At 45.4% G+C, this 27,733-nt stretch overlaps 1 protein-coding gene across 1 annotated transcript; it reads left to right on the plus strand.

Annotated features, from left to right (window-relative positions):
• The first annotated feature begins 410 nt into the window (after positions 1-410).
• LOC149330724 (F-box only protein 3-like) lies at positions 411-27,187 on the plus strand. Its single transcript, XM_089561382.1, has 11 exons — positions 411-564; positions 6,061-6,150; positions 8,017-8,171; positions 8,832-8,946; positions 10,936-11,017; positions 15,425-15,596; positions 17,704-17,788; positions 19,146-19,268; positions 20,476-20,591; positions 21,925-22,038; positions 24,362-27,187. The coding sequence occupies exons 1-11, from the start codon at positions 455-457 to the stop codon at positions 24,475-24,477; spliced, it is 1,278 nt and encodes a 425-aa protein (XP_089417508.1). The 5' UTR covers positions 411-454; the 3' UTR covers positions 24,478-27,187.
• The last annotated feature ends 546 nt before the right edge of the window (positions 27,188-27,733 follow it).

Genomic DNA, 27,733 nt, shown 5'->3' on the forward strand with positions numbered 1-27,733 from the left:
GTTATGCGGGGGCTGCGCTTGAACGCATCACGCAATGAGTTCCGCATTCATACCGTTCAAACTACATTGTTTAGTAAACATTGACAGGCAACTGTATGCTATGGCGCTTGGCACAACACCTTGCAACAACCGCAATGCATTAAAGTTGAAGGTGCTTACAGAAAAAGTCAAATTTGCTTCTCATGAATGGATGGAAGACGACAAAGTACAACTACATTAACCACTTACGTGTATTACGTTTACCACTGTTTAAACACAAATTTAGCGTTTTCGCAATTATATTGATTGAGCATTGATTATTTTTTTTTCCTAGTAAGATCTGTAAACTTTTAAAAGGTATTTGTTCTTTTATCTCTTTTAATGCCTTTTATTTTAGCATTGAGCAACCTCCTCCTAATGAGCGCAAGGGGGAGGCACAGTCGACCTACTGGTGGAAGAACCTGGAACCCCAATCATGGAGGTCGTGGGACTTCGGAGGTGTCCAAATCAGATCAGCCTGGACGACATGCCGAGCGAAATCCTCATAAACATATGCTCCTACCTGGACTACACTGACCTGATCCGGTACGAACGTTCGTATCGCCGTTTGAGGCCCGTGCAGCGACCACCGTACTCTTAATCCCACGAGGCGTCTGCTACCGCGTTCACCCCAACCACACACTAGAACCGATTCGAATTTTTTTTTCTTCCTCTTTAAATACGGTCCTCATGTTAATAACAGCCTCTCGTCAATGATGAGTTAGTAATCTTGGCTGAACTCTGCCGTGATGGCGTCTAACACGGTTTCTCGCAGCCTTCGCGAGGGTCTTGTTTTTTTCAGTGGCTCTGTGAAATATGGACACCGACATGGTGTTGGTAAACAAGATGTAAAAAACATTGCCGCTCTTTTGGCGTCCAGTTGTACTCGGAAACTTTTGCAGTCGTTCGTGTTGCGCGCACTGAATTGCTGGTTTAGTGCTCTCTGAAGCTGCATTGTGTTTTTTATGACCACCTTTATGGCATGCCGTATTTACCTCATGGCAAAAAAATACTGCTCTGAAACTGCGCTAGAATGGGTCGCTGCCCGAGGTTTCGGTGATAAAGAGCTACATTCCTTTCCGCACATTTAGCGAATTCGTCCAAGCCAAACGTCGCGTGCAGTTTGTGTGAGACCACCCTGAAATCCGAATGGCATTAGGACATGGTTGTGAGCTAGTACAGAGACGATTCAGGTAATGCAAGATATTATGCAGGGTTTTTTATAAGCGTCGTTTCTACCCTCTAATTACCTGCATTAAGGGAGTCGTCATATGTTGCAGCAGCTGTTCAGGACCTACGAACCAGCGGTTGTTGTGTGTGCCAGCGTTCCTGCATATTGCCACAGCCGGTTAACACAAGACCATCGCGAAGTATGCACATATTAATGCGACGCATGAAATAGAGAAAGTGTGCATAACATTTCATGACTGCAACATCTCAAGTAATGATAGTAATTTCTTCTTCAGAGCTTTGCTGACAATTTTTTTTTTTGTTCCCCTATCCTAAAAGGCACCTGTTTAGCACAGAGTAAGAAGTACTGCTAGTATAAAGGCTGCTTTTTCCTAAATTTTTTGGGATGCATAAAATATATATCACTGTGCTTTGTGTATAAGCTTCTCTCGTTGAGCAACTAGGTCACTAAAAGTTTTAAACGCATGTTCCATGACTGTACCTGTGTAGTGTGACAAGTACGAAATGCTTCGTTGGCCTGGTGTAGCAGCTGTAATAGTTAATGGTTAATGAATTTTTACATGCCAAACCGGCACTATGGGCTATGCCTTGAAAAGCAGTGTGATGCTTTGTCACTTACAAAACAAGACAGCAAATCATTTTACAACTTTAAGGCAAGTGAACAAATTGTTACATGACTGAATTAAGGGACACAAGTTAAAACTGTTAGAAGCGGAAGGTATTTTGGTCTGAAACAGGACAAATTTGACCACTACTACCATTGCTGTCTCTCAGGGGGGAACTCTTCCTATATTTTCCTTGTTTTTTCTTCTCACTGTGTTTGCACTGAATTTTGTACACGTAATTCCAGTGGAACATTCAGCTTTTTGCCGATTATGCTCATTCATTTGCAGCTTCACTTTTAAAGAATACTTTAAAGGAATGCTTTTTTTTTCTCATCGCCTCTGAGAAATGTTGTGGCCTATGCCTTGATATACTTTTGTGCCTTCAGATGAGCTCGGAGAAATTCCTTTTATTAGCGTATATTTAGCTTCTTTATTTTAATATTTTAATGCTGGAGCTATTCAGTACTCTGAAACAGTCGTACTCGTGCCACATGTGTACAAAAAAATTGCACTAATTTTCTAATTCCACAAGGTTTAATTTCTTTGGAGGAGAAATTCTAGAGGCCCGTGTACTGTGCGATGTCAGTGCTAGAGCTGTGCACGGGCCGCAAATTTCAGCCCGCGCCCGGCCCGAGCCCTACACTACTGACGGAGGCCCGGCCCGGCCGCGTGTTCGCCAAATGCAGCCGGTACAGCCAGCGATGACAGCGCCGCCCACCGGCAGGTAGCAGCCACATTAAAGCTGGTTATAAATATTCATTCAGAACGACGGCTTCATATCGCCGCTATGGCGCAGTGGATTAGAGGCACCTGTTGCGTATGGAAGGTCGGCCGTTCGACTCCGCTCTCTGTACTGTAATTTTATTGTTTTTTTAATTTCATTTTTTTACATTTTTTCCCTTTTAGGTCGCAAATCGTGATGCTTAGTCGCATATAACGCCGTTTAAGAGGATTTATTATCCCTTTTAGGTAAGCCGTTGTGACAATCTTCAGTCACCGTGATCAATTCACCGTGGTTTCAAGCCTTGTGGCTGTACAGGCTGCAGTTGGCGAATACGCGGCCCGGCCCGACACTGAAGAAACCTAAGCCCGCATGGGCCCGGCCCGAGTTAAGGCCCGGCCCGGGCCCGGCCCGACCTGCAATACTGAAATGGAAGTGACGATGACACAGAAAGAGATAATTTAAGGAAAATCAGTTTATTTCAATGTTTTTAAAATGCTCGGCTCTCATGGTCTAGATGAAAATGGTCTAGAAACACGGCGCATGTAGAGAGTTATCACTCCAAGTTATTATGTGAAAACAACAAATCGTCCATTGATGATGGCTTGAGGCAAGTGCGGCGCTCCTGCATAATGAACCCGGCAGCGCTGAAATTTCTCTCGCTGCTTGAACTGGTAGCCGGAATGGCTAACACTTTCTTGGCAAGAAGAGAAAGCTTTGGGTACGTCGCGGCCTTGCTTCTCCAAAACTGTGATAGCTCAAACTCTGAGCAAGGGGTCGACTCTGTGGCCAAGTACTCGCTCGCGAATCCCGGCCGGCCCGTCCGCGACAAATATACCGTGGGCGAGCCCGGCCCGGGCCCAGGTGAATAGACTTCCGCAACGCCCGAGCCTGGCCCGCGGGCCGGGCCGGGTACGGGCTTTCGGGCCGGCCCGAGCCCGTGCACAGCTCTAGTCAGTGCACGTTAAAGAACCCCAGGTGGTCGAAATTTCCGGAGCCCTCCACTACGGCGTCTCTCGTAGCCTGAGTCGCTTTGGGACGTTAAACCCCATAAACCAAACCAAACCAATCAGCAACATTAATATGGCACTGCACAAAAAGTCTATTTTTATTTATTTTATTTTCAATTTAGATCATACTGTTAGCCTCATCACAGGCTGTTACAGGAAATGGCAAATAAATGCGCAAAAAAATACAGGAATATGCAAATACAGGTAAAGGAACTTAAAAAACAAATTGAGAAAAGACATTGCCACCACACAACAAGGCAGCATTCATATTTAAAATAAAATAAATAAACCTCAATGCAGTTGCCCTCTGGTACCATTTGCTTACATAGGACCGCATATTTTTTCACTTGAAAGAATATCCTATCAAGAAACGAGTAATTCATCAACTTCACTCAGATAACGCATGCTGAAAGAATTTTCAATGCAAGGGGCACCATTTTGACAAGAGTGAAGTAATCATGATCATAAAGTGATGTATTTATGACAAGCTAGTTCGTTTCGTGCATGTACGAGATGCAATCCACGTCTGAGCTCAGGGCATGTCCATACATTATGCATTAAAACCCAAGTGGCTGAAGAAAAAAATAGGCTATTTGTAGTGAAGAAAGCTATGAAGTTCTTCATACACTAAAGCAAAACTCCGATACACATGTACTATCAGCAACGAATGAAGCGCGAAAAAGAAAACTGAGGTGGTAACAAGAAAACACCAACATATTAGCTCCTAGCTCCTAGATGTACAAGAAAAGTTGATTAACACTTCTGAAGTAGAGTCCTCGCACCTTCGAAGTGAAAGTAACTTCGACTGGTATTGTGCCTACCCTCGTTAGGAGCTTCTTATTTTGCTGTCCATAGCTGAGTCTTGTTCGCATTTCATTTCTTGCGTACCTTTGTGTCTCGCTCCATTTATAACCTGCTAAGTGGGGAGAGAGCCATGGTTGACCTTCATGTAAAGGCACGATAAGCATTTGAACTAGCATTAGAAGGAGAGGCAAGCCGTTATCATCTGTTCAAACAGGCCGGTCAAAATATTTCTAGTTAGCAGTGGCGCTGACAACGGAAATACGGAAATGTGCGCTGTCTCCTAGTATGTAGACTCACAGTGATAATGTTGAGTCTCAGCTCTTATCACTGTGTACGGAGCCTGGTTCAGTTGGCCAGCGGCGATAACCCTATCGCAGTTCTCTTTTGCAGGGATCATGTGTGAAGCATATCTTGAGAGAGCAGCTTTATATCCGAGGCAGGGGGAGATAATGAGTCCCTTCAGACCACTTGTGTGCTCTCCCCTGTGCTTTGTTGCGAGGGCACTTCAGTGTTTATCTTCCTTGCAGTTTCATTGCGGTAGTCAGAGACAGAAAAAAAGTACTTTTTAGTGCATGTGGTTACGTAGAAAGTGGCACCATTTGGCAAAACTTGCGTTATATCGGTGCTGTGGTTATGTCTGGTTATGTCAGGTATTTGCCTTTCAGTCCTCTGCCTGCACCCACTATTGGTAAAAATGTATTAGAAAATGTGCCGAGCCGCCACGGTGGCTCAGTGGTTATGGTGCTTGGCTGCTGACCCAAAAGACGCAGGTTCGATCCCGGCCACGGAGGTTGAATTACGTGGGAGGCAAAATTCTAGAGGCCCGTGTACTGTGCGATGTCATTGCACGTTAAAGAACCTTGAGTGGTTGAATTTTCCAGAGCCCTCCACTATGCGGCGTCTCTCACAGCCTGAGTGGCTTTGGGACATTGAACCGCATAAACCAAACCAAACCAAATGTGCTGGTGGAACTGATAAAGGCATACTGACACTGAGGGCAGTAGAAGTTGGCCTCAGTGTTGACTTCAGATGTACTGCTCAGTATCAAGTTTATGTCCATCACATTTTCTATTCTTCATATAAATTACTATATTGTTTGTTCACTTTTCACTCTCTCAATCTCATACTCACAAAGCCAGTGTAAACCTGGAATACTCCTCTTTAGGTTGAATGCTGAATGTGAATCGAACCTGAGTGACACCCCGGTTGATCTCGTGGCATTCGCTGTGTGACAGACTTTTTCTGGAGTTAATGGTGCCATAGTACGTCGTAACTGGAAACTTTCATATTCACCTGCTGCTCGAGGAGAATGTTGTCTGGACAGGTTTGAACGTTAGGATTTTTATTATTCACAGCTGGTACCATTTACATCACCATAACATCATGTTGCAGCAACCTAAAAACATGAACTGTTGAACCTAGTGGGTGTTGCATTCAAAACCCACGCAGAAATGCAGAAATAAAAAAAATGGCATCATGAACTCTATGATCTTTTTTCTAAGTCTGTCCTCATCTGTATGTGCTTGTTTGTGATCTAATGCAGCAGCATCATCTGTGTTAGATGTTTGCTTTAACATACTTGGTTGGCCTGATATGCCTTGAGAGTATGAAATAAATGCATAGTGCTCACTGATCACGTGGTCTAATACTGAGAGACGTCTGTGTGTTTTAGCTTTATTTATTTACTGTGCTCACAACCCTGTGTTTGCAGGTGCAGTCGTGTGAGCCGACGGCTGCGGGATGTCTGCGCCCACGACCCCCACTGGCGAGGCATGTGCTGGAAGTACTGGCTCGAGACAGAGTAAGGCCCCTCCTAAAAGCTGTCTTCTCAGTTCTGAGAGTCACATTAAAGGGGCTGCGAAACACTGCTTGGGGTGATACCGGCTATACTTCAGGTGGCTTCTTTATGTCACACAGATGCTGACTTAAAAAGATTTACAGCAATCGATGCACAGGAACGGGAGTTATTCAGTGAAGAAATTTGAAAATACAAGCAAACAAAATGCTGCCCTCAACTCGATTTTGGCGGGGCTTCCCACTCCCATTTCGCTCTCCCAATGACGGCACCTGGCGCAACCAATCAAAACAGCCAGCCAGAGCACGTCACGGAAGTTTGTACTCCATGGTTGCCTGCTCTCTGTAACTCGTTCTTGCTGAGACTGGCAGCGTCGTTTCTACGCCAGAGCCCCTGGTGGTGTATTTTTATTTTACTTGCTTTGCAGGGCTTTTATCTAAGACAAGCAAGTTGTTTTTGTTGATCTAATATAAAATGCAGACAGGTGACAAATTGTGTCTCTATTTATTCACACAATTTGCAGTATGTTTACTGTTTGTCCGATCATCAAGCTTGCGCCAGGTGATGTCATATCCGCTGCTAAAAACCCGCCACTGTGTGGCGACACCATCAGAGCCATGAAGTTGTTTTTGGGAGGACATTAAAATATTAAAAAACGGAATATACGCAATATTACCGACGCTAATAGCACCATTATAACTCACTGTATGCAATCAACAGGCAAAACAGTTAACTAAGATTGTGTTTCTGGGCCCCTTTAAGTGTGTCTTACTTGAGGTCATCGCCACCATTCTGTTCGTCAGGAAGACCAGGCCTGTTGTGGCCACATTTCTTTTTTTTTTATCTCAACATATGGTTTGTTGAGAACAGAAAAAGACAGCCACGTTGGTACTGATTCACAGTGAAGGTAGCGCTAAAGACGAGGACAAAAAGGAAAATCAGGACATGACATGCTCACGTCGTATCTTGCTTCTTCCTTTTGTCCTCGTCTTTAGAGTTACCTTCACCATGAATCGAGTTCTATTCGTCCAACTTTCCACCTTATGACTTGGTGCTGATTGTGTTGGACTTATTGCTCAGTGACTTTTAGGGTGTCTTCAACGCGTGTAACTGGTAATGTGTTACACGGAAAAAAGCAAGCCAGTGAAGGGTTTTTTTAGCAAATATTAATAATGCGTAAGGAAGGGGTTATGCATATGGATGCATGCGATTTTGAACTGATAAGAGTTGCAAAAGAGCCAAGTCTTGTAGTCGGGAACCTCACCTTCATTTCTTCTGAGCCGTAGCCGTGCTAGTAATCTTATGCACTCTGTCATAAAAAAGGTAATGTGCAACAATTTAAGAAAAAAAAAAGGAACGCTTACTGCTTTCTTAATTCCGAGTTGGAAAATAAATTGTCCTGTTTTTGGGTTTTTGATTCGCTGATGAGGAGTTCAGACCCAGACCGAAGACCATTTTGGAGTTGTTGCCCTACGAGCTGAACTAACCAGGGAAGCTATCAGATGGCAGGGTGTGCCCGGATGGATGAACTACTTGAAACAGGAAGAATGCTTCCGTAGTTATGCCGCGGTGGCTCAGTGGTTATGGCACTCAGCCGCTGACCCAAAAGACGCAGGTTCGATCCCGGCCGCGGTGGTCGAATTTCGATGGGGGAAAAATTCTAGAGGCTCCTGTACTGTGTGATGCGAGTGTACGATAAAGAACCCCGGGTGGTCGAAGTTTCTGGAGCCCTCCACTATGGTGTCCCTCATAGCATGAGTCGCTTTGGAACGTTAAAACCCCATTAAACCAAACCAAACCAATTATGTTCTCTGGAACTCGTTAGTCTAATGTCATTGTTGTGCACTGTCTCTCTCGTGCCTCTCATAACAGGCTTCCCAAGGGTGCCACTTGGCGGTCGCACTTCCAGACGCTGTACCGAGACCTGCGCCGCTATGTGCACTGCTACGCGGCCATGAAGCTCGCCTGGCACAAGATCAAGGCCTTCATGCACCAGAACTGCCCCGTCATCGCCCAGTCCATCAAGGGTACTCTCAGTCTCGGCCATTCCCACATTGAGATTTGAGTTATTCGAATCATAAAGATTTCAGTGCCTTTGAAAGCTAAGCTGCCTTACAAGAGTACGCAAGGCAGGACAGCGAACCACAGCTTGATTTTTAGAACATGCCTACAGAGTGCGAAGATCGTGGGTTAGGTCCCACGACCTTTTATGTCCCACAGCTTTTAGGCCTCAGGACCTGAAGCATTTTTTCTACTTAGCCGCAGTTAGAGAAGAAAAAACTAACTACGAACTAACTTGAGGTCCCACAGATTTTAGGTTTCAGGACCTGAAGGTTACTTTTTCTTCCACTTTCTCTACTTCGCCGCAGTTAAAGAAGAAAAAAAACTAACTACTGCTAACTGGCTACTAACTAATTTTCTGCACTTCTCCAACACTGCAATTCTTTGTGCCTTCTTCAGTTGCACTGAGTGTTTGCCTCCGTTCAGTTAGGCACTGTGAAGACCCTTGTTTCTTTCTTGTTATACTCATATTATTGCATAGTGACAGTTTCGGAACTTTCGAGTGAGTCAGCCAAAACGATTGGGTAACAAATTTTGTGCCAACCCAATCTGTGGGGTGGCCCTCCCTCTTGTACTACTACTTGCCAGTAACCCTGATGGCAAACCTCTGTTTCCCTGCGATGCAGCCGGCACCACAGAAGAGCAGCTGGATGCTGCCGAACGTAAACTGGGCGTCCGCTTTCCCGATGATCTGCGGTGCTGTTACCGAATCCACAATGGCCAGCGGCTAGCTTCACCTGGGTAAGACTTATTCATGGTGCCTTTACTTGTGGGGGTTTTAATATGGGGAGGTAAATACGTTCTCCCTGGTTAAGAGCGGCTGACGCAATTCAAAACCCCGTGATCGTGCGCGCTACTGAACGCACGCCGACCACGGCGGCCTTTGCTCTGAGGGAACAAAGGAACGACACTCTGGCTGACACAAACAAGGCATTTATTGCTACAGCAACAATAACGTCCGCTAGCAACAAAATATGCTAAGGAATCGAGGACGTCCGACACATCAGCAAGGTTACGAGCGTCTGTTCGCCCACGGTAGGGCAGAGGAGATACTGCACGGCCGCATGTCCAAGTTCTCGAGCAAGTGTGCGCATGCGTGCAGCAATCACGCCATTCGTGGTGCTCGTGGCACTGCGACACCGGTGTCCTCTCTTGTTAGTTAAAGGGCCCCTGCCCACCCCATGGTCGCAAACACTCTCTACCTCACTTTGAGCGAGCCTCCTGTCCTTCCATTCTCTCCTCGAAATTTTTCTCTCCCGCTCCTCGTCGAGTAGGCTCGGCAAGGCAAAATCACCCCTTCCTTCTCCGATGTAAGCCGGAGGTTGGGTGTCTGTGGAGTACGTCACAGGGCTACGTCATTTCCCCGCCTTCAATAGAATTCTTTTCTTGGTTTTTGCTGCTGGGTCTGTTCGAGGGAAGGGGGGGGGGGGGGGGGGGGGGCGCTGCGGGCGCGCACACTGAACGATCGAGAGGCGCGATCGGCTCGACCACCCAGACTTGATAGCGAGCGCATCCTTTCATACATCTGTTTGTCATTCCCAGTTAACGAGCCACCTTTTCATTTTCTTTTAGGCCTCCCCACCGTTTCACGAGCGGAGGGGCGGAAGTCGGTTGTGTTCGAAACACACGGCGAAGCGCGGACCCGGCAACCGCCCGTTTGCTTTTCTCCATGCGTGTTTGTGTTCTGTGTGTCTGTGTCTTTTCTCCGCTCCAAAGCATATGTCATTCATTGGAGTCAAGGCGTACGCAAGATGCACGAAAGATAAGCGGTGTGTGTGCGGAGCGGTCAAGTGGGCGAGCGAGGGAAAGGCTCTGCTGCACTAGTAATTAAAACCTTGTTTTGGGGGGCTTGCATAGAAGAAAAAAAACTGAGAAGGGAGCGCGCACGCAGAGCGTCTCGTGACGTGATCACGGCGGGGGGGGGGCGAACTGACTCCCTCAGTTTTACTATTTTTTTACTTTTTATGGCTAGGGTTCAAGGCTGTCACCGCACGCTCCCTCCACAGTTTTTTTTTTGTTCCTTCATGCGGGTTTGTAGGCATGAGCCAGAACAGAAGGCGCTGCGGAAAGCGTTGTGCAGACGACGCGACGCCAAGGCTACGCCCAACCTTCTCCCGTCAGTCAGAACGATGCACCAATGGAGTGCCTTCAGCGAAAGTAGCCCCCCTTGACGTCAGCGGGGTTCAGAGTAGTGGGCCGGGCCCGTTTTTGTTGAAGGAAAGAACGAGCGGGCTTTGATTTGAATTTTCGCAGCTTTTCGGGGCGCGCATGGCTCTAGTATTTTGCAGAGGTTATCTTCGATGCCTCATCTATGCAGTGGGCTTGTTTTTCAAAAATGTCCGGACCCTGGGCAGTGGCCCTTTAAGGTAACTAACCATTCTAGGGAGGGAGCCAAACACGGGACCCGCAGGGGCAGGTCCCCACAGACAGCAGGAACTGGAATAGGAAACGCTGGTTGGAGATCTGCTTGGAAGCTTTGTGAAACATTGTGTGAATACAGGAATGAGAAGTAAATGGGAAGCACAGTTCTCTTTTTTTTAATTATTTATCTTTACTTTGTTTGCTCCTTTGCGCTGATTTGCCTATTGTTCACTGTGTTCCTCAGTTTTAGGTTGTCAGCTCATCCCTCGCCGTAGTGCATCTGCTTTTGCGTTTACTGGCTGAGAAGCGTATTAACTGCAGTGTGGCAAAAAAAAAAAATCTCTTCCCACTGTGTGTTATCCGTTGCAGGCTCATGGGCAGTATGAGCATTCCAACGCACTACCGGTCCGAGTCACTGCTGGACCTGGAGACGGCCATCGCAGGATTGCAGGTCAGAGCGGGAGCATTTCGTGGCATTCAGCAGTCCGACGCCTACAAGTGCATAGGACACTCATTAATTCAAAATCACTTAATGTGTTCACTGCAGCAGCGGCTTTTAGAACCGTAATTCCTATGCTTTGTGGCCCACAACCAACGGGCTATTTCTTGGATTCAGTCTCACCCACCAGTGAGCCACTGTTGAAACCATAGAGTTTCTTACTATTACCTATAGAGGAAAAGCTGGCGGCGCTGCACTTCAGCCACCATGGACGCCCAAAGCATCGTGGGGCGGTGAGCTACTTGTTGCGGGGCGGTCGTAGTTTTTCGGAAACACGGAGTGGCACTACTGAGATGTTTCATTCCTAAAACGCTGTTCGTGTGTGCGCAGACGACCTTCGCGCGAACACAGTGTGCAAAAACCATAGTAGTGAAAATGCATACACACACGACGCCAATAAAAGGTTTCACTTTTCCGAAATGCCATTAAAAAACTTCTTAAAGTATCTAAGCAACAACATTTTTTTTTTAAAACATATTTACTTTTAAAAATATGTTTGTTAATTACGAAATATTAGTTTTTATAGTGTTCATTACTTGGCCAATAGGAGAGCGAGTCGTCTCTTATTTTGGGCAAACTTTGCACTTAAATGCTTTTCTGCTCGTTTGTTGCAATCATTAGACAAGATATTGAATGTTAGGACATTTGTAGTTATCAAACAGCTTTATTTTTCTATTATTTTTTTGGCCAAAAGTTGCAGTTTCGCAACAAGTAGCTCACCGCCCCATGATGCTTTGAGCGCCCATGGTGGCTGAAATGGTCTCGAGGGGTCGCCATGCAAACTCCCATAGACGGGCTGCCAGCTTTCCCTCTAGGTAATAGTAAGAAACTCTATGGTTGAAACCATCTTCTCATAACCACCAACAGGTCGAAATAGCAACCTTGAATGTGTGCTTTCGGCAGGCACTTTGAGCTTACTGATCTCTCCCACAGCCTTATTGCGTGACTTGGTACTCATAGCCGCTCAGCTTACATACTGGACATTACCCATCTTGTGAGAACTAAGCCCCTTTAAAAGGACTCTTGTTAGTTTGAACTTCACAAAATTCTAAGTAAGTTTTTGTTGCCTTCAATCTCGAATTGTCAAGAGTAGGCCGTAATAGGTTTTGCTTTGTGGAACATAACGAATGGGAAAGCTTTCGAGCTTGAAAGGTCTAAGTATTGTTCTACTGGTAATGGATGTGTAATTGCTAAATTAAACGCGGCATTCTACAGGTTTTGAAGAGCAACTTTAGTTGGGCCAGAGTAGTGAAAGTCATGTCCTTTGTGATTCACGTTTCAGTTTGGCCCCAGTAGATGGCAGCACAAGTCCAGTCTGCTGGATGGGCTACTTTTCCGCTGTTGGGTCAGTTCACGGGGGTGCTGGTTTAGTAGCTCCAAACGCCCGTGGGGTGTCTGAAACTACCCTGGAAAAGTAACCATGGAGCCGTTTGACAAATGACTGGGAATTGTTAGTTGGCTGTGCCAAGTTAGGCATGCGAAGCAATTAAAAATTTTTTTTTAAGACAGCGAGGGTTGTGAAGCAGCGGTGATATGGAACATGACCTAGTCTAGAAAGGTCTTCTTTGAGTACTCAGAAGTGAAGTTGGTTCCAGTTGCGGACCACTTAGATGTGAAACTTGCAGCAGTGATCAAAGCGTGGAAGGGATGTTGGTATAACTACAAACAAAGCAAGAACTGATACAGCGATGGAAGAGCACACACTCGTCTGGGCACGTGTGAGTTCTTTCATCCCTGTTCTCACGTTCTTTGCAGCCATCTTAAAGGGGCCCAGAAACACAATTTTAGTTAACTGTTTTGCCTGTTGATTGCATACAGTGAGTTATAATGGTGCTATTAGCGTCGGTAATACTGCGTATATTCCGTTTTTTAATTTATTTATTTATTTTTTATTTATAGATACTGCGATCCTGTACAGATCATAGCAGGGTGGGACAAAACAAAATACAAGCATATAAACACACACAAATTCACAACATTTACAGGCACTTTTCAAACAGAAGTAAAGAATTTTGATTAACAGTCTCGCTATTAAGTTTGTTCCAATCAGTAATTGTCCTCGGAAAAAAAAGGAATATTTAAAGCAGTTATTTCGCGCGTTCAAAAAGGTGATTGTTAGTGCATGCCTTTGTCTCGTGTTATAACCTGAGGAGTAAGAAAAATAATTAGAGGTATCAACTTTATAATGTCCTTTTACAAGCTGGAAAAAAAACTTTAATCGACAAACACAATTGCGCTCAGTGACGGGGGGTAACCCACTTCGCCTCACGAGCTCACTTACAGATGCACGGCCATATGAGTTAAAAACAAATCTAGCTACTTTATGCTGTATTCGCTCTAATTTCTGAATGTTTGTTAACGTGAAAGGGTCCCAAATGATTACGGCATATTCTAGTAACGGACGGATGAGGGAATTGTACGCCAATAGACGACGCCAATATTTTAATGTCCTCCCAAAAACAACTTCTTGGCTCTGATGGTGTCGCCACACAGTGGCGGGTTTTTAGCAGCGGATATGACATCACCTGGCGCGAGCTTGATGATCGGACAAATGGTAAATATACTGCAAATTGTGTGAATGAATAGAGACACATTTTGTCACCTGTCTGCGTTTTATATTAGATCAACAAAAACAACTTGTTTGTCTTAGATAAAAGCCCTGCAAAGCAAGTAAAATAAAAATACACCACCAGGGGCGCTCTGGCATGGAAACGACGCTGCTAGTCTCAGCAAGAACAAGTTACAGAGAGCAGGCAACCATGGAGTACAAACTTCCGCGACGTGCTCTGGCTGGCTGTTTTGATTGGTTGCACCAGGTGCCGTCATTGGGAGAGCGAAATAGGAGTGGGAAGCCCCGCCAAAATCGAGTTGAGGGCAGCGTTTTGTTTGCTTGTATTTTGAAATTTCTTCACTGAATAACTCCCGTTCCTGTGCATCGATTCCTGTAATTCTTTTTAAGTCAGCATCTGTGTGAAATAAACAACCCACCTGAAGTATAGCCGGTATCCCCCCAAGCAGTGTTTCGCAGCCCCTTTAACGGACTGTTGAAGCTTTGGTCTTTGCTTCCATCCTCATATCAGCTCTCAGAAGTAACGGCTGCATGATTACAGCTGACTTGTCTTTCCTGTTGCATGATGTAGGCTGGAACTGCACTTTCCATCCTATCAGCAATTGTATTCCAAAAGAGAATGTGCATTACAAAACTTGTACACACTTGCAGTTTTATATTAAAGGTTTCAAAGCAGAAACAGGCGGCTATGTTTGATTTAGATGTGGCGAGAACTTACATACATTTAACCTGAGGTAGCTTCCATCTTTCCTGTATTTTGGAACAAGAGAACGCACCGCACATATGGATATGTCCACTTAATGGAGACTTCCCGAATGTGGGCCCTGTATGCAGTGACTTGACCTTAGAGTTATGGTAAATAAATGTGTCATCGTTTGTTGAGAACGGCGTCTTTCTTGATTACCGTAGTGCGTTCTACAGTTGCGTTGGCGTTTGTCCTTTGTCTCTTTTTATTCTTTTCCCCCGTGGAGAAGGCAGGATAGGTGTCATTCAGTGACTTGGCTTTGTCATGGTCAGACCCCTTGGTGACGAAGAAGACAGTGACGTTGTGCCTTTTACGGCAGAAGCCTTTAATGCCTCATCGTTGTAAGCAGCAGTTGTCGACAGAAATGTCACGCTTTTCAGTTGGTCGAAACGGTCGTCACGTCACAGTGTGCCAATTTCATACGGGGCCAATTGTACCTTGGCTACTAACCATGCAACCAATTAAAGGGATCGTATAGTGATGCTCCAAGTAAGTTTGAGTGAGTTTAGTTAATTGCTTACTTAACCAATCAGTCTAATTAACCTTTCTAGTCAGACCAGATAAATAAATAAAACCGAGTAGGAAATTGGCCGAGCTTGGGAATCGAACCCCAGTCTCCGGAGTGCGAGCCGAGCACGCTACCTCTCCGCCATGCCAGCTCGATGGTTTGGAATGAACAAAGGTGCATAGTGAATACGGTGTCTTTGTTCACTCCCATCTTCCTCCCTTCCCGTTACAGCGAGGTTTAGGTGTCCACCGAGATATCAGAGTCAGATACATTTCCTTTCCTCAAAAACCAATTTACCGCCTTTCAGATTGGTCCAAATTGTCGTGATGTCACTGTGGGTGAATTTTGACGGGTGCTACAACAGGCTGTCGCGTTCCACTCCTAAAGGCGAAGCTTAAGCGTCATTAATTGGCAGTTAATTAATGCACCAACAAAATGTACAGTGAACAATCGCGTAGCAGAATGCAGCACTCAGGCTTTCGCCTTTCACCACTTTAGCTGCTAAAGTTCCTCGTAATTTTTTTCATCGGAACGCAGAGCCGAGACGGCCTGCAGGGCTGCATGCCCCTGACCTTCTGCCTGCACTCGGGCCTGACGCAATTCATCGCGCTGCGCGACTCGGCCGGCCACACCCCCGGCTCCATCTTCTACCCGTCGCAGGACCTCACCCTGGGGGCCAGGGGACATCCGCTGGATGCCTTCATCACGGGTGAGAGGGTGCTGGCAGACTCCTTAACCATGACACATGTGAAGCTGACACCTTCACCTATCACCCTGGGGCATCTACTCTACATAGGATTATAACCCAAATGTTTTGGGGGAAACCCCCAAGGTGGAGTAAATTTGTAATAAGGGAGTAATTACTCATTGGCATCCACCCGAGCGCAGCCATACGGCTACAAAGAAAAGCTATACAGCTTTCTCAGAAACTTCTCAGTTAAATAAAAATTCATCCTGGTCCGGGGTTCGAACCCGGGACCACCGCTACACCGGAGCAGTCGCTCTACCAACTGAGCTAACCGGGACGGCAAGCTTATGGTAGGGCGAGAGCGAATTGATCAATAACTCGAAGTGGGAACAGTGTTGGTCAAATGTTTAGGGGAAACCCCCACCTACCATAAGCTTGCCGTCCCGGTTAGCTCAGTTGGTAGAGCGACTGCTCCGGTGTAGCGGTGGTCCCGGGTTCGAACCCCGGACCAGGACAAATTTTTCTTTAACTACGAAGTTTCTGAGAAAGCTGTATAGCTTTCCTTTGTAGCCGTATGGCTGCGCTTGGGTGGATGCCAATGAGTAATTACTCCCTTATTACAGGATTATAACCCAGAGAGAAAAAATCCATTACATCTTCGATGGAGGCGAAATTCTAAAGGCCCGTGTACTGTGCGATGTCAGTGCACGTTAGAGAACCCCAGGTGGTCGAAATTTCCGGAGCCCTCCACTACGGCGTCTCTCTCATAGCCTTAGTCGCTTTGGGACGTTAAACCCCAATAAACCAATCCTTTTTTTTTGCAGTAAAATACTTTTCAGTCAATCAGTCTTCAATTAAAGAGATCATAAATCCAAAATTTGAAGGGACGCTGAGGAAAACATCATACAATTTTTTTTCTACTAAAAATAGACTGCATCGCTTTTGCTGAGAGTGTTGATATTTCTCTGGTAGCAAAAGACACATCTGGTGCTTAGAAGATCGCATTCAAAAGGGTTCCCATCCCTCACTTCAAACTTGTGGCGTCTGCATCAAGAGGGGCTTCGTGATCAATGTCTGGAAGTCAGTGGCAGTATATCCTGCCTTCTGGGGTCCGCGTAAAAAAACTGGTTGATACACCACAGCTTACTTGCGAAATTGGCCGGTGATGGCAATACCTGCACTTCTTGGTCATTTCTAGCTTATAAAGGCTTCTTTTTCAGTAACAGTAATGTCTTTGGGATTAGGATGCAGTAATATATCGATACAGGCCGCCTCCAGTTCGTCTTCAGTTTTCCTTTAAAGGTGCACTGAAGAGGAATCTGAACTCGTCTTTTTGCCGCGGGAACTCCATCTACACGTTCCCAGCATTCATAGAAACTGCGACTTATTGCCCGGTGTGGCCGATTTCCCTAATTAAACCGAATTAACGTCCGGCTCCCGCCTTTTTTTTTTAAATTCTCCCTCGTACGGTGGGCGGAGTCGACCAACGCGTGGAGTGCCTTTCAGCCAGCTCCGTGGAGGCTTTGCTTTCGCTTTATTTTGTTTTTTAGGTTTCCGTGAATAAATAGTTTCATTCGCAGATAATATAACCGCAAAATAAGCCCGCAGAAATAAAAATATGCGCGGACTATTTGCTTCTACGGACTACTACGTATTACTCCGCCGATGGCAGAGCGGCAAGCCGCCACGGGACTGGGTGAAAGGCACTCCCCGCGTCGGTCGACTCCGCCCACCGTACGAGGCAGAATTAAAAAAAAAAAGGCGGGAGCCGGACGTTAATTCGATTTAATTAGGGAAATCGGCCACACAGGGCAATAAATCGAAGATTCTAAGAATGCTCGAACGTGTAGATTGAGTTCCCGCGGCAAAAAGACGAGTTCAGATTCCTCTTGAGTGCACCTTTAAGTCATTCTAGATTAATAGATTAACCCTTAGGCATGGGATTTTATTACTTATGTCGCAAATGCATAAAAATGGTAAAATTGCACTCAAAATGACCCTGTAAATTGAGTGACATCACTTTCAAGCCATCTTGACCACTGGTTTTGTAGAAAAACGTGGTGCACATTTGTGCCGCTCAAGCATTCTGACAGCTCTGTGGCGTTCACTGTGTCTCGGTGCATTGCAGCCCGGTCGTTCCAGGAGTGGTTCACCGGTTACGCCGACATGCTGGAGAACAACGAGTTTGTCGTGGTCGACAGCCAGCCGTACAGGTATTTGCTCGTCATGATTGCTTGTGAACCGCCCATACATCCTGACATGACAGCACGTTCTCAGATATCGGAAGTAGAAATCAAATTCAATTTGTAAGCGAGGTTCAAACCTCGGTCCTCTCTCAGCGCATAGGCTGGCTCTTAATTGGCTGCAATACCATTACTGGTGAACTGTAGCTATTATAACCTGCAAAGAAAACATCATCATCTTGTAGTGTATGCTTTTCATTTTTTCTCCTTGTTCAAGATGAATTTGTTTTTCCCATAGCAATCTGCTAGCAGTTCTTGGATGCTGCCTTTCAGCACTCAGCGGTTGAAGTTGAACATCTCAGAATCACAACACAACCTAAGAGACGGGAAGAGAAGCTAAGAAGCACCTACGGTCAAATCTCCATTATTCAAATCTCGATTATTCGTGCTCAAAGGGACTGGTAAATTGGTTTTTGAGGAAAGGAAACGGCGCAATATCTGTCTCACATATCTCGCAATATCTGTATCTAGGTGGACAACCTCACAAGGGAAGGGAGGAAGGTGGGAGTCAGAGAATAAAGAGAGAAAGAGGTGGCGTAGTGGAGGTCTCCAGGATAATTTCGACCACCTGGGGATCTTTAACGTGCACTCACATCGCACAGTACGCGGGCGCCTCTTGCGTTTTGTCTCCATCGAAACGCTGCCGCCGCGGTCGGGTTCGAACCCGGGTACTCCAGCTCGGTAGACGAGCGCCTTAACCACTGAGCCACCGCAGTGGGTACAAAGGGACTGAATTTGTTCAAATTTGGTGAACTCTGAATTTAACAGAGCACAGTCAGGCTCACCTTTTAATACACGCCACATTGGCAACACCGAAGCACGAGTTCAGATCGGCCGAAAGGCCTAATTTGGTGAGATTGGTTTAATAAAGTTCTACTGTACTTCCCGACTTAGTCTTCCTGGTATCTCTACTCTCTACTTCGTTTTCCTTCCTGTGTGTGTACACTGTGGTCCACTGTTAAAGGGAACATGCGATTGCGTGGCCTCCGCACTTCGCGGAGCACTCCCGCTGAGATCTTGCGGGAATTCACGGCACTAGCCGCATGCGCAGTAAGCATGGCGGCTAAACTTCGCGAAGCGCGGAGGCCACGCGATCGCACGTTCCCTTTAACAGTGGACCGTACTGTACTTAAGCTTTGCTGTGGTTCAAAGTTGACTGCGTTACCAACTCACCCAACTAGTGGGGCGTTGAGGTTGGGTGATTGAATCTTTCAAAAATTTGACCTCCAGAGCCCTCTGCGCCCTTTTGTCAGCAGCATGCTTTCCGAAGCGCAATCGAATGTGCGCACTTGTCCATTTTTATTTGCTTCCTTGTTGTTGCCACCAGGTTCTTCCACGAGCCAGGCTGTGAACTGACGACGGACAACATCACAGTCTCCGTGGCAACGTGCTTCATGCCCGAGCTGAGCAGTGTGAACCCCCCACACTACTTCCACACGTACCGGATCACGTGAGTGTGATTCTTGGCCCACTGGTGTTCATGTGTTATGTTGCGTTAGTGTTTTACAGTGCATAAGCAACTGCATCATAAATCTAGCATGAGGTTAAATATGTCTTTCTGTTGCACTAACAAAACTAAGACTTTGTAAGTGAGATCATCATCATCATCATCAGCCTTACTACACTCACTGCAGGGCAAATGCCTCTCCCATGTCTCTCCAATTAACCCAGTCCTTCGCCATTTGCAGCCACCGTATTCCCGCAAATTTCTTAATAATCTCATCCGCCCACCTAACTTTCTGCTGCCCCCTGCTACACTTACCTTCTCTTGGGATCCACTCCGTTGCCCTTAAGGACCAGCGGTTATCCTGCCTTCGCATTACATGCCCTGCCCAAGCCCACTTCTTCCTCTTGATTTCGACTAGGATGTGATTAACCCGCGTTTGTTCTCTCACCCACTCCGCCCGCTTCCGATCTCGTAACGTTACACCTATCATTGTTCTTTCCATAGCTCGCTGCATTGTCCTTAAATTAAGCTGAACCCTCTTTGTTAGCCTCAACGTTTCTGCCCGGTAGGTGACTGCCGGTAAGATACAGCTGTTGTATACTTTTCTCTTGAGGGATGTTGGTAAACTGCCATTCAGGATCCGAGAGAACCTGCGATATGCGCTCCACCCCATTCTTATTTTTCTAGTTATTTCCCTCTCATGATCCGGATCTGCTGTCACTACCTGCCCTAAATAGACATATTCTCTTACTACTTCCAGCACCTCGCCACCAATTGCAAACTGCTGTTCTCTTGCTAGACTGTTTGCGTAAAAATTTAGTTTCTTATACGAACTAAAAGACGTGCGAAAATCGGCACTTGCATTTTCTCTGAAAACTAAGCTAGGGTGAAAAGGAATGTGTTCAGAGAAAACTGTTCTTTGATTTCTCATGTTTTGTGCATGAAAATAGTAATTAGTCTACTGTAAGCATCCTTCATAATCAGGCTTGCCTTGTTTCATGAACATGAAGCTGCTTTCTGGGTGCTTTTATTTTGGACTTAACTACATTGTTCGAAGCACAAATTTAGTGCTATAATTTGTGCTCTTCTTTTGTCCGTGATCAGTGACCAACTTGAGAGCTGTTTTGGAGTGTGCAGTATTAGGCTTTGATGTTTCAAATGAGCTAGAGCTTAGCCATCAAAGTTTGTCGTTTCTTTGTTTACACCCTAGGATGTCCATGTCGGAGGATGCGTCGGACCGGGAGAGCTGTCAGCTAGAGACACGCCACTGGATCATCACCGACGAGAATGGATTGGAGGAGCGTGTTGATGGCCGGGGCGTAGTTGGTGAGTAATACCCGTGCCACACGGACAGATTTAATGCCATTAAGTGCTTACTGCCTTAAGTTTTAATGGCATTCGTGCGGTGCCACACGCATAAATTTAATGGCATTAGCCTTACTGCCATTCGCGACCTACTGAGTTCGCCACAACTCATTCGCCCGTGCAATGCGTACTCTCGTTCCCATTCCACACGCAGAAAAGCATGCGGCTTTGTTAGTAACAACTTCCTAACCAGTAAGAAATGGTTAATTCTTAACTTTCAGTCAGATGAGGCACCTAAACCGTGTTTTCGATGCGAAGAGCGCCATTTTAACCAGCCTTATTGACTGGTACTCTCGACTTCGGTTCTGGCATGCGAGTTTATGGCTACTTTTTCGACTTGTAAAGCAGGAACAGCCGTATTTTCTGGAAAATCGTTTTTACATTACATTTGAACATCATTCCCGATATATTCTGCTCATTAGGAATGTTTATATTAAGATGAAACCTTTGACTACCTTGCAAGCGTTATCGTCATCGTCACTTTCGATGATGGCATTAAAAGTGGACGTGTAGCACCAACTCCGAAAATAATGGCATTAACAAACTTAAGGCCTTAAGCATTTACTGCCATTTCTTGTGCACGTGTGGCACGGTTATAACACTCACAAAATTTTAGTTTTGCTCCCTCACCTGCTTTTATTTGCTTTTTTTTTCTTGTCTTTTGTTGACTGCACAAGTTCATCCTTGGGTAGGACCACATGACTGCAATGTGATCTGGACAGCAAGATCTGTGCCAAGACTCTATATTAGGATTTTGTTCATTGTGGATATAATATGAATTTCTGGACAATACGAATATTGTTCACGACCCCGTGAGATTCGTGTAGCTACAACCGTGAGAATTATCACTGACATTAAGTTTGCACCTGGAGTGAAATAAATCATATTCACAGTTGTTAAGGCTGGGGAGTCAAGATATTTTTCAAGCTGCTTGCTTAGGAACCTTGTTCATTGAGAAGCTGCACTGTGAATGCGTTTCACTGTTGGGAAAATTAAATGTATTAAATCTTATGAACGTCTCCCAGTGGAATAAGGTATTTAATTGTTTATGAAATTACTTGTGGAATTGTGTCATTGCGGGGTTCAAACATAGGTTCATCAACAGCAGGAGATCTGCTTTTCGTCTCAAACCTTCAAGGATTTGGTACTTTAAAGTTTTGCACTGAAAGAATTTCTTTCTTTGCCTCTTGAATTTTCTTTGCCTGCATTCGCGAGACAGAGTGTTGATAACAGAGTACTGGAAATGAAAGCAAGCAGTCTAAAGTGGGACGCATTTTTCACCGTCTCCATTCAGGCGAGTACCCCGTGATGAGCCCTGGTGCCTACTTCTCGTGGGTGAGCTGTACCAGCCTCAGCACCACCTATGGCAACATGAAGGGCCACTTCATCATGCGCAATCTGCACACGGGTAGGTGGTGGGGAGAAGGGCTTTTTTCCTGTTTCAGTATGCAAATAGTCAAGCCCACTTATAACAATACTGGTTATAACAATATATCGGATATAACAATGGTCAGTCATGGCACCATCAGCTTTGCCATGTGTTCTATGGTAAAATAAACTGCTTATAGCAATGCTGTCAAGGCACATTATTGGTTATAACAATTAAATCTGGTAATTGAGCGTCAACCGTTATAGAAAAAAAAAGAAGGGAATGCTACAACCACACCGGAAAAACCATGCTTACAACACAAAAGCGCGCACATGTGGGGCCGACCAATGGACTAAGCTGGCGCAGCAACGCCACGAAAGCAAAAGAGGCAGGCGTCATCGCGTCACGAGAGCTGCTGCATTGCTGCATTGGCTACGCACGCCATGCGTACCCCCAATCAGTCAGTGCAATGCGCGTGCGTGCAGCCAGCACGGTTTTTCTCTTGTCAGCTGTCACCGCACCCTTAGTTCTGCATGCTTCTTGAATTTCCCGTAAGAATCACTTCCGGAAAGCCGGCTTGACTCCTGTGACGCGGAGGTGCGCGAAACTCCCGGTGGCGCAGTGATGGCAGTTCTTTGGTGATCGGTGAACATTGTTCCGGTTCCCTGAAGTTCGAATCAACGAGCTTTTACAGGCATTAGAACAATCAAACCACTCCGGATATTTACTGACAATAAATGCTCTGAAGTTTGTCATCTTTTCTTTTTTTTGGCACAACCCTGTTATAACAATTATTGGTTATAACAATGGTATTTACATGGCACTTGAATATTGTTATAAGTGGGCTTGACTGTTAGTAGAAAGAATCAGTGTAAATATGCAGGTCGAGCCCACGTAATGAACATGGTGGTCAAGCGGATTATGTTCGTTGTATGCGAATTTCGGAGCAAGTCGACTGCCGATATTGCAGCTAGTAATACACAGTCAGACAAAAGTGGCATTCATTTCAAAAAAGTGCATATCATGCGCTTCTGTTTCTTTTATTTATTTGTTTGTTTGCACCCCCCCCCCGCCCGAAGCAGTCCCTATCGGGGAACTTTCCTAGCTCTGCAGCTCGGTCACATGCTCATCTCCAAGGCCCTTGGTGCCAACAAACTACTTTATCGATGCAATATAACTACCATAATTGTGGTTTCAGTGTTCGCTGCAACTGGTGGAAAGCCAGCTTCCCCACCATCGTCGGCTTCAGATTTCTGACAGTAGGGCAGTGCTCATACTTCAAGTACAGGTCTTCGTAAGTTCGTGGCTCTGTGATGTCATCATCCGCACCAGCGATTTTTCAGTGCATGTACAGCGTTTGTCATAATGATACGCAGCACGCTTCAGCAGTTTAGACTCCTCTCACACTTTACATAGAGGAAATTGAGAGAAACTTGATTTACATCCTAGCAAATGCCGCTGACGTGCTAGCGTATAAGCTCAAAGAAGCTTCACATTCTCTTTGACTATCGTATTAGATGAATTCAGAATGTGGAAGCGCGCTCCAAGTTACTATGGCCACGCCTGTTCATTACTTTTTCTCTGCCTTTCAGATTACTCCAAAGTTTAAAAATCTTATGTGCTGTCGCTAACATTGAAGATTCTTACATTTGCTTTAACATTTGTTTCAGCAAGGTTGTTCCGTTCCTTTTTGAACAAGGCGGCCGAAGACACGTCCTCTTGTCAAAACGTTGCTTAATGTACTGAGGCTCTCCCTCAGTCATTGTACATTTTGTTTTACATTGTCAAGAATCCCATCTTCTTGCCTTCTGTTTATATAGTGTGGATCATTCAGTTAAAGGAATGCTGTAGTGATATTGATGGTCATATTCTAATGCTACAAATTCGTAGAGATGGTCTTCGTGAGTATTCAAGATAAATTTAAAAACTTTGCGTGGACCCTATAACTTGCAAACAACTTTTAAAAATTGCTGCTTGCAACCGATTAGGGCGACACCTCATGGCACGTTCTTGGGCCACCCCCCCCCCCCACGGATGTAGAGTGGGGAATCTGGGCAAGCCTTATCGTTAGGCGTGCTCAGGTGACTGGATACGGACATGATGAGACACTGCGGGATGCAGTCTCAACCTCTTGTCTTTGTTTAATTTTTATCTGCTGCATCGGCGTGTGTAAGTTGGGGGAGAGGAGGAGCCTAACTTTTAATTGGCAATATCTTGCTTGTTAATGAAGCTAGCTCAAAAATTTTTGCGCTGCGGTGACGAGTGATAGAGTGTGTTAGAGTACCAGTCACTTTTCCTAACCTCAGTAAATATCGTTTCATGGTCCCTTTAAACTATCGCTGGTTGCGGCCTCTTTCTCCAGGTGACTTGACGGAGGTTCACTGCCCCGTGTTCCACATGAAGTGTCTACCGTACGTCACGTCAGCCGAGAGGGACGCCATCAAGCGAGAGCGAGACGCCGTCAAGAAGGCACAGTGAAGCGCACGCCACCTCCCTCGCCTTCTCAATGCCTCGATCGTGGTGCCGCCTCGACTCTTTAGTGGTCGTTGTCACGGCGGCGTCACTGCAGACATCTTCTGTTGCGTTCCGCTCCCTAGGCGCTTCAGTCTTGACCATCGCCAACATCTTCTGGTTGGTCATCCGTGAAATTTCGAGTCAGATGCCACACGCATGGAATTATAACACCTGCTGTCCGAAAGACTGAAACAGTTTGTTTTCATTGTTTTTTTAGTGATGTCTGGAGAACTGAGGTCGGAGTGTCGGCTGGTTGCGACATAAATGGGATGATGTTCTTTTTACGCTTATTTGTTCCCCTCTTTCTTTGTTTTTGATGCTTAAGTATTGCTTCACCGGTAGTGTGGGGTAGTTTGGCAAGAAGTTGAAAATCACGAAGCACAGCTCATAACAAATCACTTTACACCTTATAGCTGGCATCTTCCTAGAAGAAGCTTAACTACTTGGTTAGGACATTAGTTGCAGTAGGTGTTATTACGATGTGGATAGAGAATGATGAGAACTTGTATAAAAAAGAACACTAGATTCCACAAACAACCACTTCGCCTGTTTCTTTCAAAAGAATTCGCTACACCATATTGCACACACAGAGTGAATCGACAGTGAGATGTCTTTCAAACACGTGTGGACTGGTTCTGGTTCACGGGCTGCGAGTCGGTGGCAAAACAAGCAAGGCCTTCGTTGGTGCGACCAAAGAAAGGTCGTTTGATGGGCTTTGTCACTTCTAGGTATGTTGTGAAACGGTGCATTTTGTGCGGCGTTGCCATCATGACGACCGCCACATCGTGCTGGTGCAAGAAAGTCCCCTGGAAGTAACAACAAGAGTGCTTTGGAAGTGTAAAGCCAGCGCAGCGATAGCTGCACATATCAAGAGTGCACCTAGCAGATCCATTGCAGTGCCACCAGATCACTTTGGTGCAAGGGCAGTGTAGCAAGAAGTGCCCTGGAAATGCCCGGCAGTGTAACAACAGTGCAGCTATTGCCACCCGTATCGAATGTACCTAGCACGACCACCTCAAGTGTCACCAGAATGCGTTGGTGTACGGGTGATGGAGCTAGTTGTCCGGAAGTGTATTAACAGCGCATCAACAGTTAACAGCAGTGTATAGTGTTTGGTGTACAATATTGGAACTGGCACGAGGCAGGACTATAATTGGGACAGCGGCTACAACAGTTCTCGGCAGAATATTTCTCGGCAAAAGCAGCGGTATGTGAAGAAAAGCAAACTTTCACGTAGAAACTGTTCGAGAAAAACTGAGCCGAAGCGACGCTTGTTAGAACATTCCTCGTGGTTTCGCAAGGTATATGTGTGTGCCGAAGATGCCGCAAGACGGTCGTAGTGCTGCTGACGCACGATGGAAGCTGCGAACATTTTGTACTAAAAAAAATGCTTGTTAAAAAGTGCAGTGTTTTGAACTTCTCTGGGCAACGTGAAAAAGTTGTCGCAATGGAATACGAGATGTGTGTAGGTGAAAAAAAAAAAATGGTGCTTGACAGACTGTGTAGACATGGTGTGTGTGCCAGTTCAGTGGACCTGTCTTTCCTGGCCACCGTCAGAGGGCACTACGATGATGAAGTCGATGATGATGAAGAGCTACTCCTTAGTTTTCATCAACTGTGAAACCAAGCGCAAGTAAAACTGCTGCATTGTTTTGACATAGCATTTATTGCTTCTTTGAGTGTACCTTCAAGCTCGAGTATGCATGTGAGGAGGTTGCTAGAAAGCATCGTCAGCTAGGCTTTTTTTTCTTTCGTTTTTCGATTACGGCTGATGAGACAACAAATCTGTGCAGCAGCTGCAAAATGAAACTGTGCTGTGACATATGTTGGTTAGTCATCAGGTCTGACTAGTGCAAAAGAGGGTGTTAAAGGCTTCTTAGTCTCAATTGATGAAGTATAAAAGCATTTTTTTGCTGTTTTCTGTTGACTTTTTGGTTGCATGAGATGTTTTCCTGATTTTCATAAATTATAGTTCTTGAGTGTGAAGTTTGTTCTGTTGTAGTAGTTTTGTGCGAAGTGTTAACATTTTATGAAGTTGGTTCCTAGTGACCTTTTGACCTTGAAGTTGTTCGTACAGTGCATGTGAGGGCACCTTGAAAAAGGACGCCAAAAGTGGCAGCTCAAAGCGAAATGCCGGCAAGAACACGAAACAGTCCAGCCACTGCCCTCTATTACTAGCATTTTGCTTCAAACGACTTTCTGCAAGTCTGTCAGTAAACTATCACCTAGACCGATTAATTACATTTATTGCTGGCAACCGCATAATTTGTGTAATGATGAGAAATATTCATGGCTGTTCTGTTTTCTCGCTTTTATCTGTTGTGTTTTGTTCATGGCCTTTGCTGTGATTGCATTGTGGTTTGTTTACAGACAGTTTAGAGAACGCACATGACCAGTCACGCATGTTTATTGTGATATAATTTACATGTGTGATTAAAGTGATAACAGGAAAAGCTTTAAAATGGAAATTGAACCAATAGTTTGTTATTGTTAGAATAAGCGCACTTTTGCATTGGTACTGAATGGAAGCGGTTTTTTTACCTTGTTTTTGGTGTTCAGGTGCTTGAAGTCAATGCCTTCCCTGAAGTTTAAGTGAAAGATATGTATGAAATGTATATAAAAGTTCGAAGAACCAACTGAATGCTTTGCTTGATATAAAACACACCAACATGAATCAGTGGCGTGTGTCTTTCATTTGACACTGCTTGGGTGCTGTGGAAACAGCAAAATTTCCTGCAATGCTATTTACCGCTGCTGGCACGTGAGTGACCCAGGACAAAGAACTTGGGGAGATTCACGATTTTTCTTCAACTCTGTTTCATTTGTCGTAGCCCTTCTTGCACCTGCAGCATTCAGCCAGTTGCTCTTCGTGTAGTGTGGACAGAATCTGGCATAAACTTGGACAACTTGAAGGGACAATGACAATAACTCCATCCGATGACATGGTAATGAATCGATATAGGCCAATTTTCAGTTCTGGTCCTACAGAGGACCAAAGGGAAACCATTGGGCCGATTACCTGTGCTGCTTCATCATCACTCTGACTACGCCCACTGCAGGGCAGATGCCTCTCCCATGTATCTCCAATTAACCCTGTACTCTGCCAGCTGCAGCCACCGTATCCCCGCAAACTTCTTAATCTCATCCACCCACGTAACTTTCTGCCGCCCCTGCTACGCTTGCCTTCTCTTGGAATCTACCCCGTTACCCTTAAAGGGAC

This window comes from Amblyomma mixtum, chromosome 9, assembly GCF_055824585.1.
Source record: "Amblyomma mixtum isolate Tamu chromosome 9, ASM5582458v1, whole genome shotgun sequence".
Lineage (NCBI taxonomy): Eukaryota > Metazoa > Arthropoda > Arachnida > Ixodida > Ixodidae > Amblyomma > Amblyomma mixtum.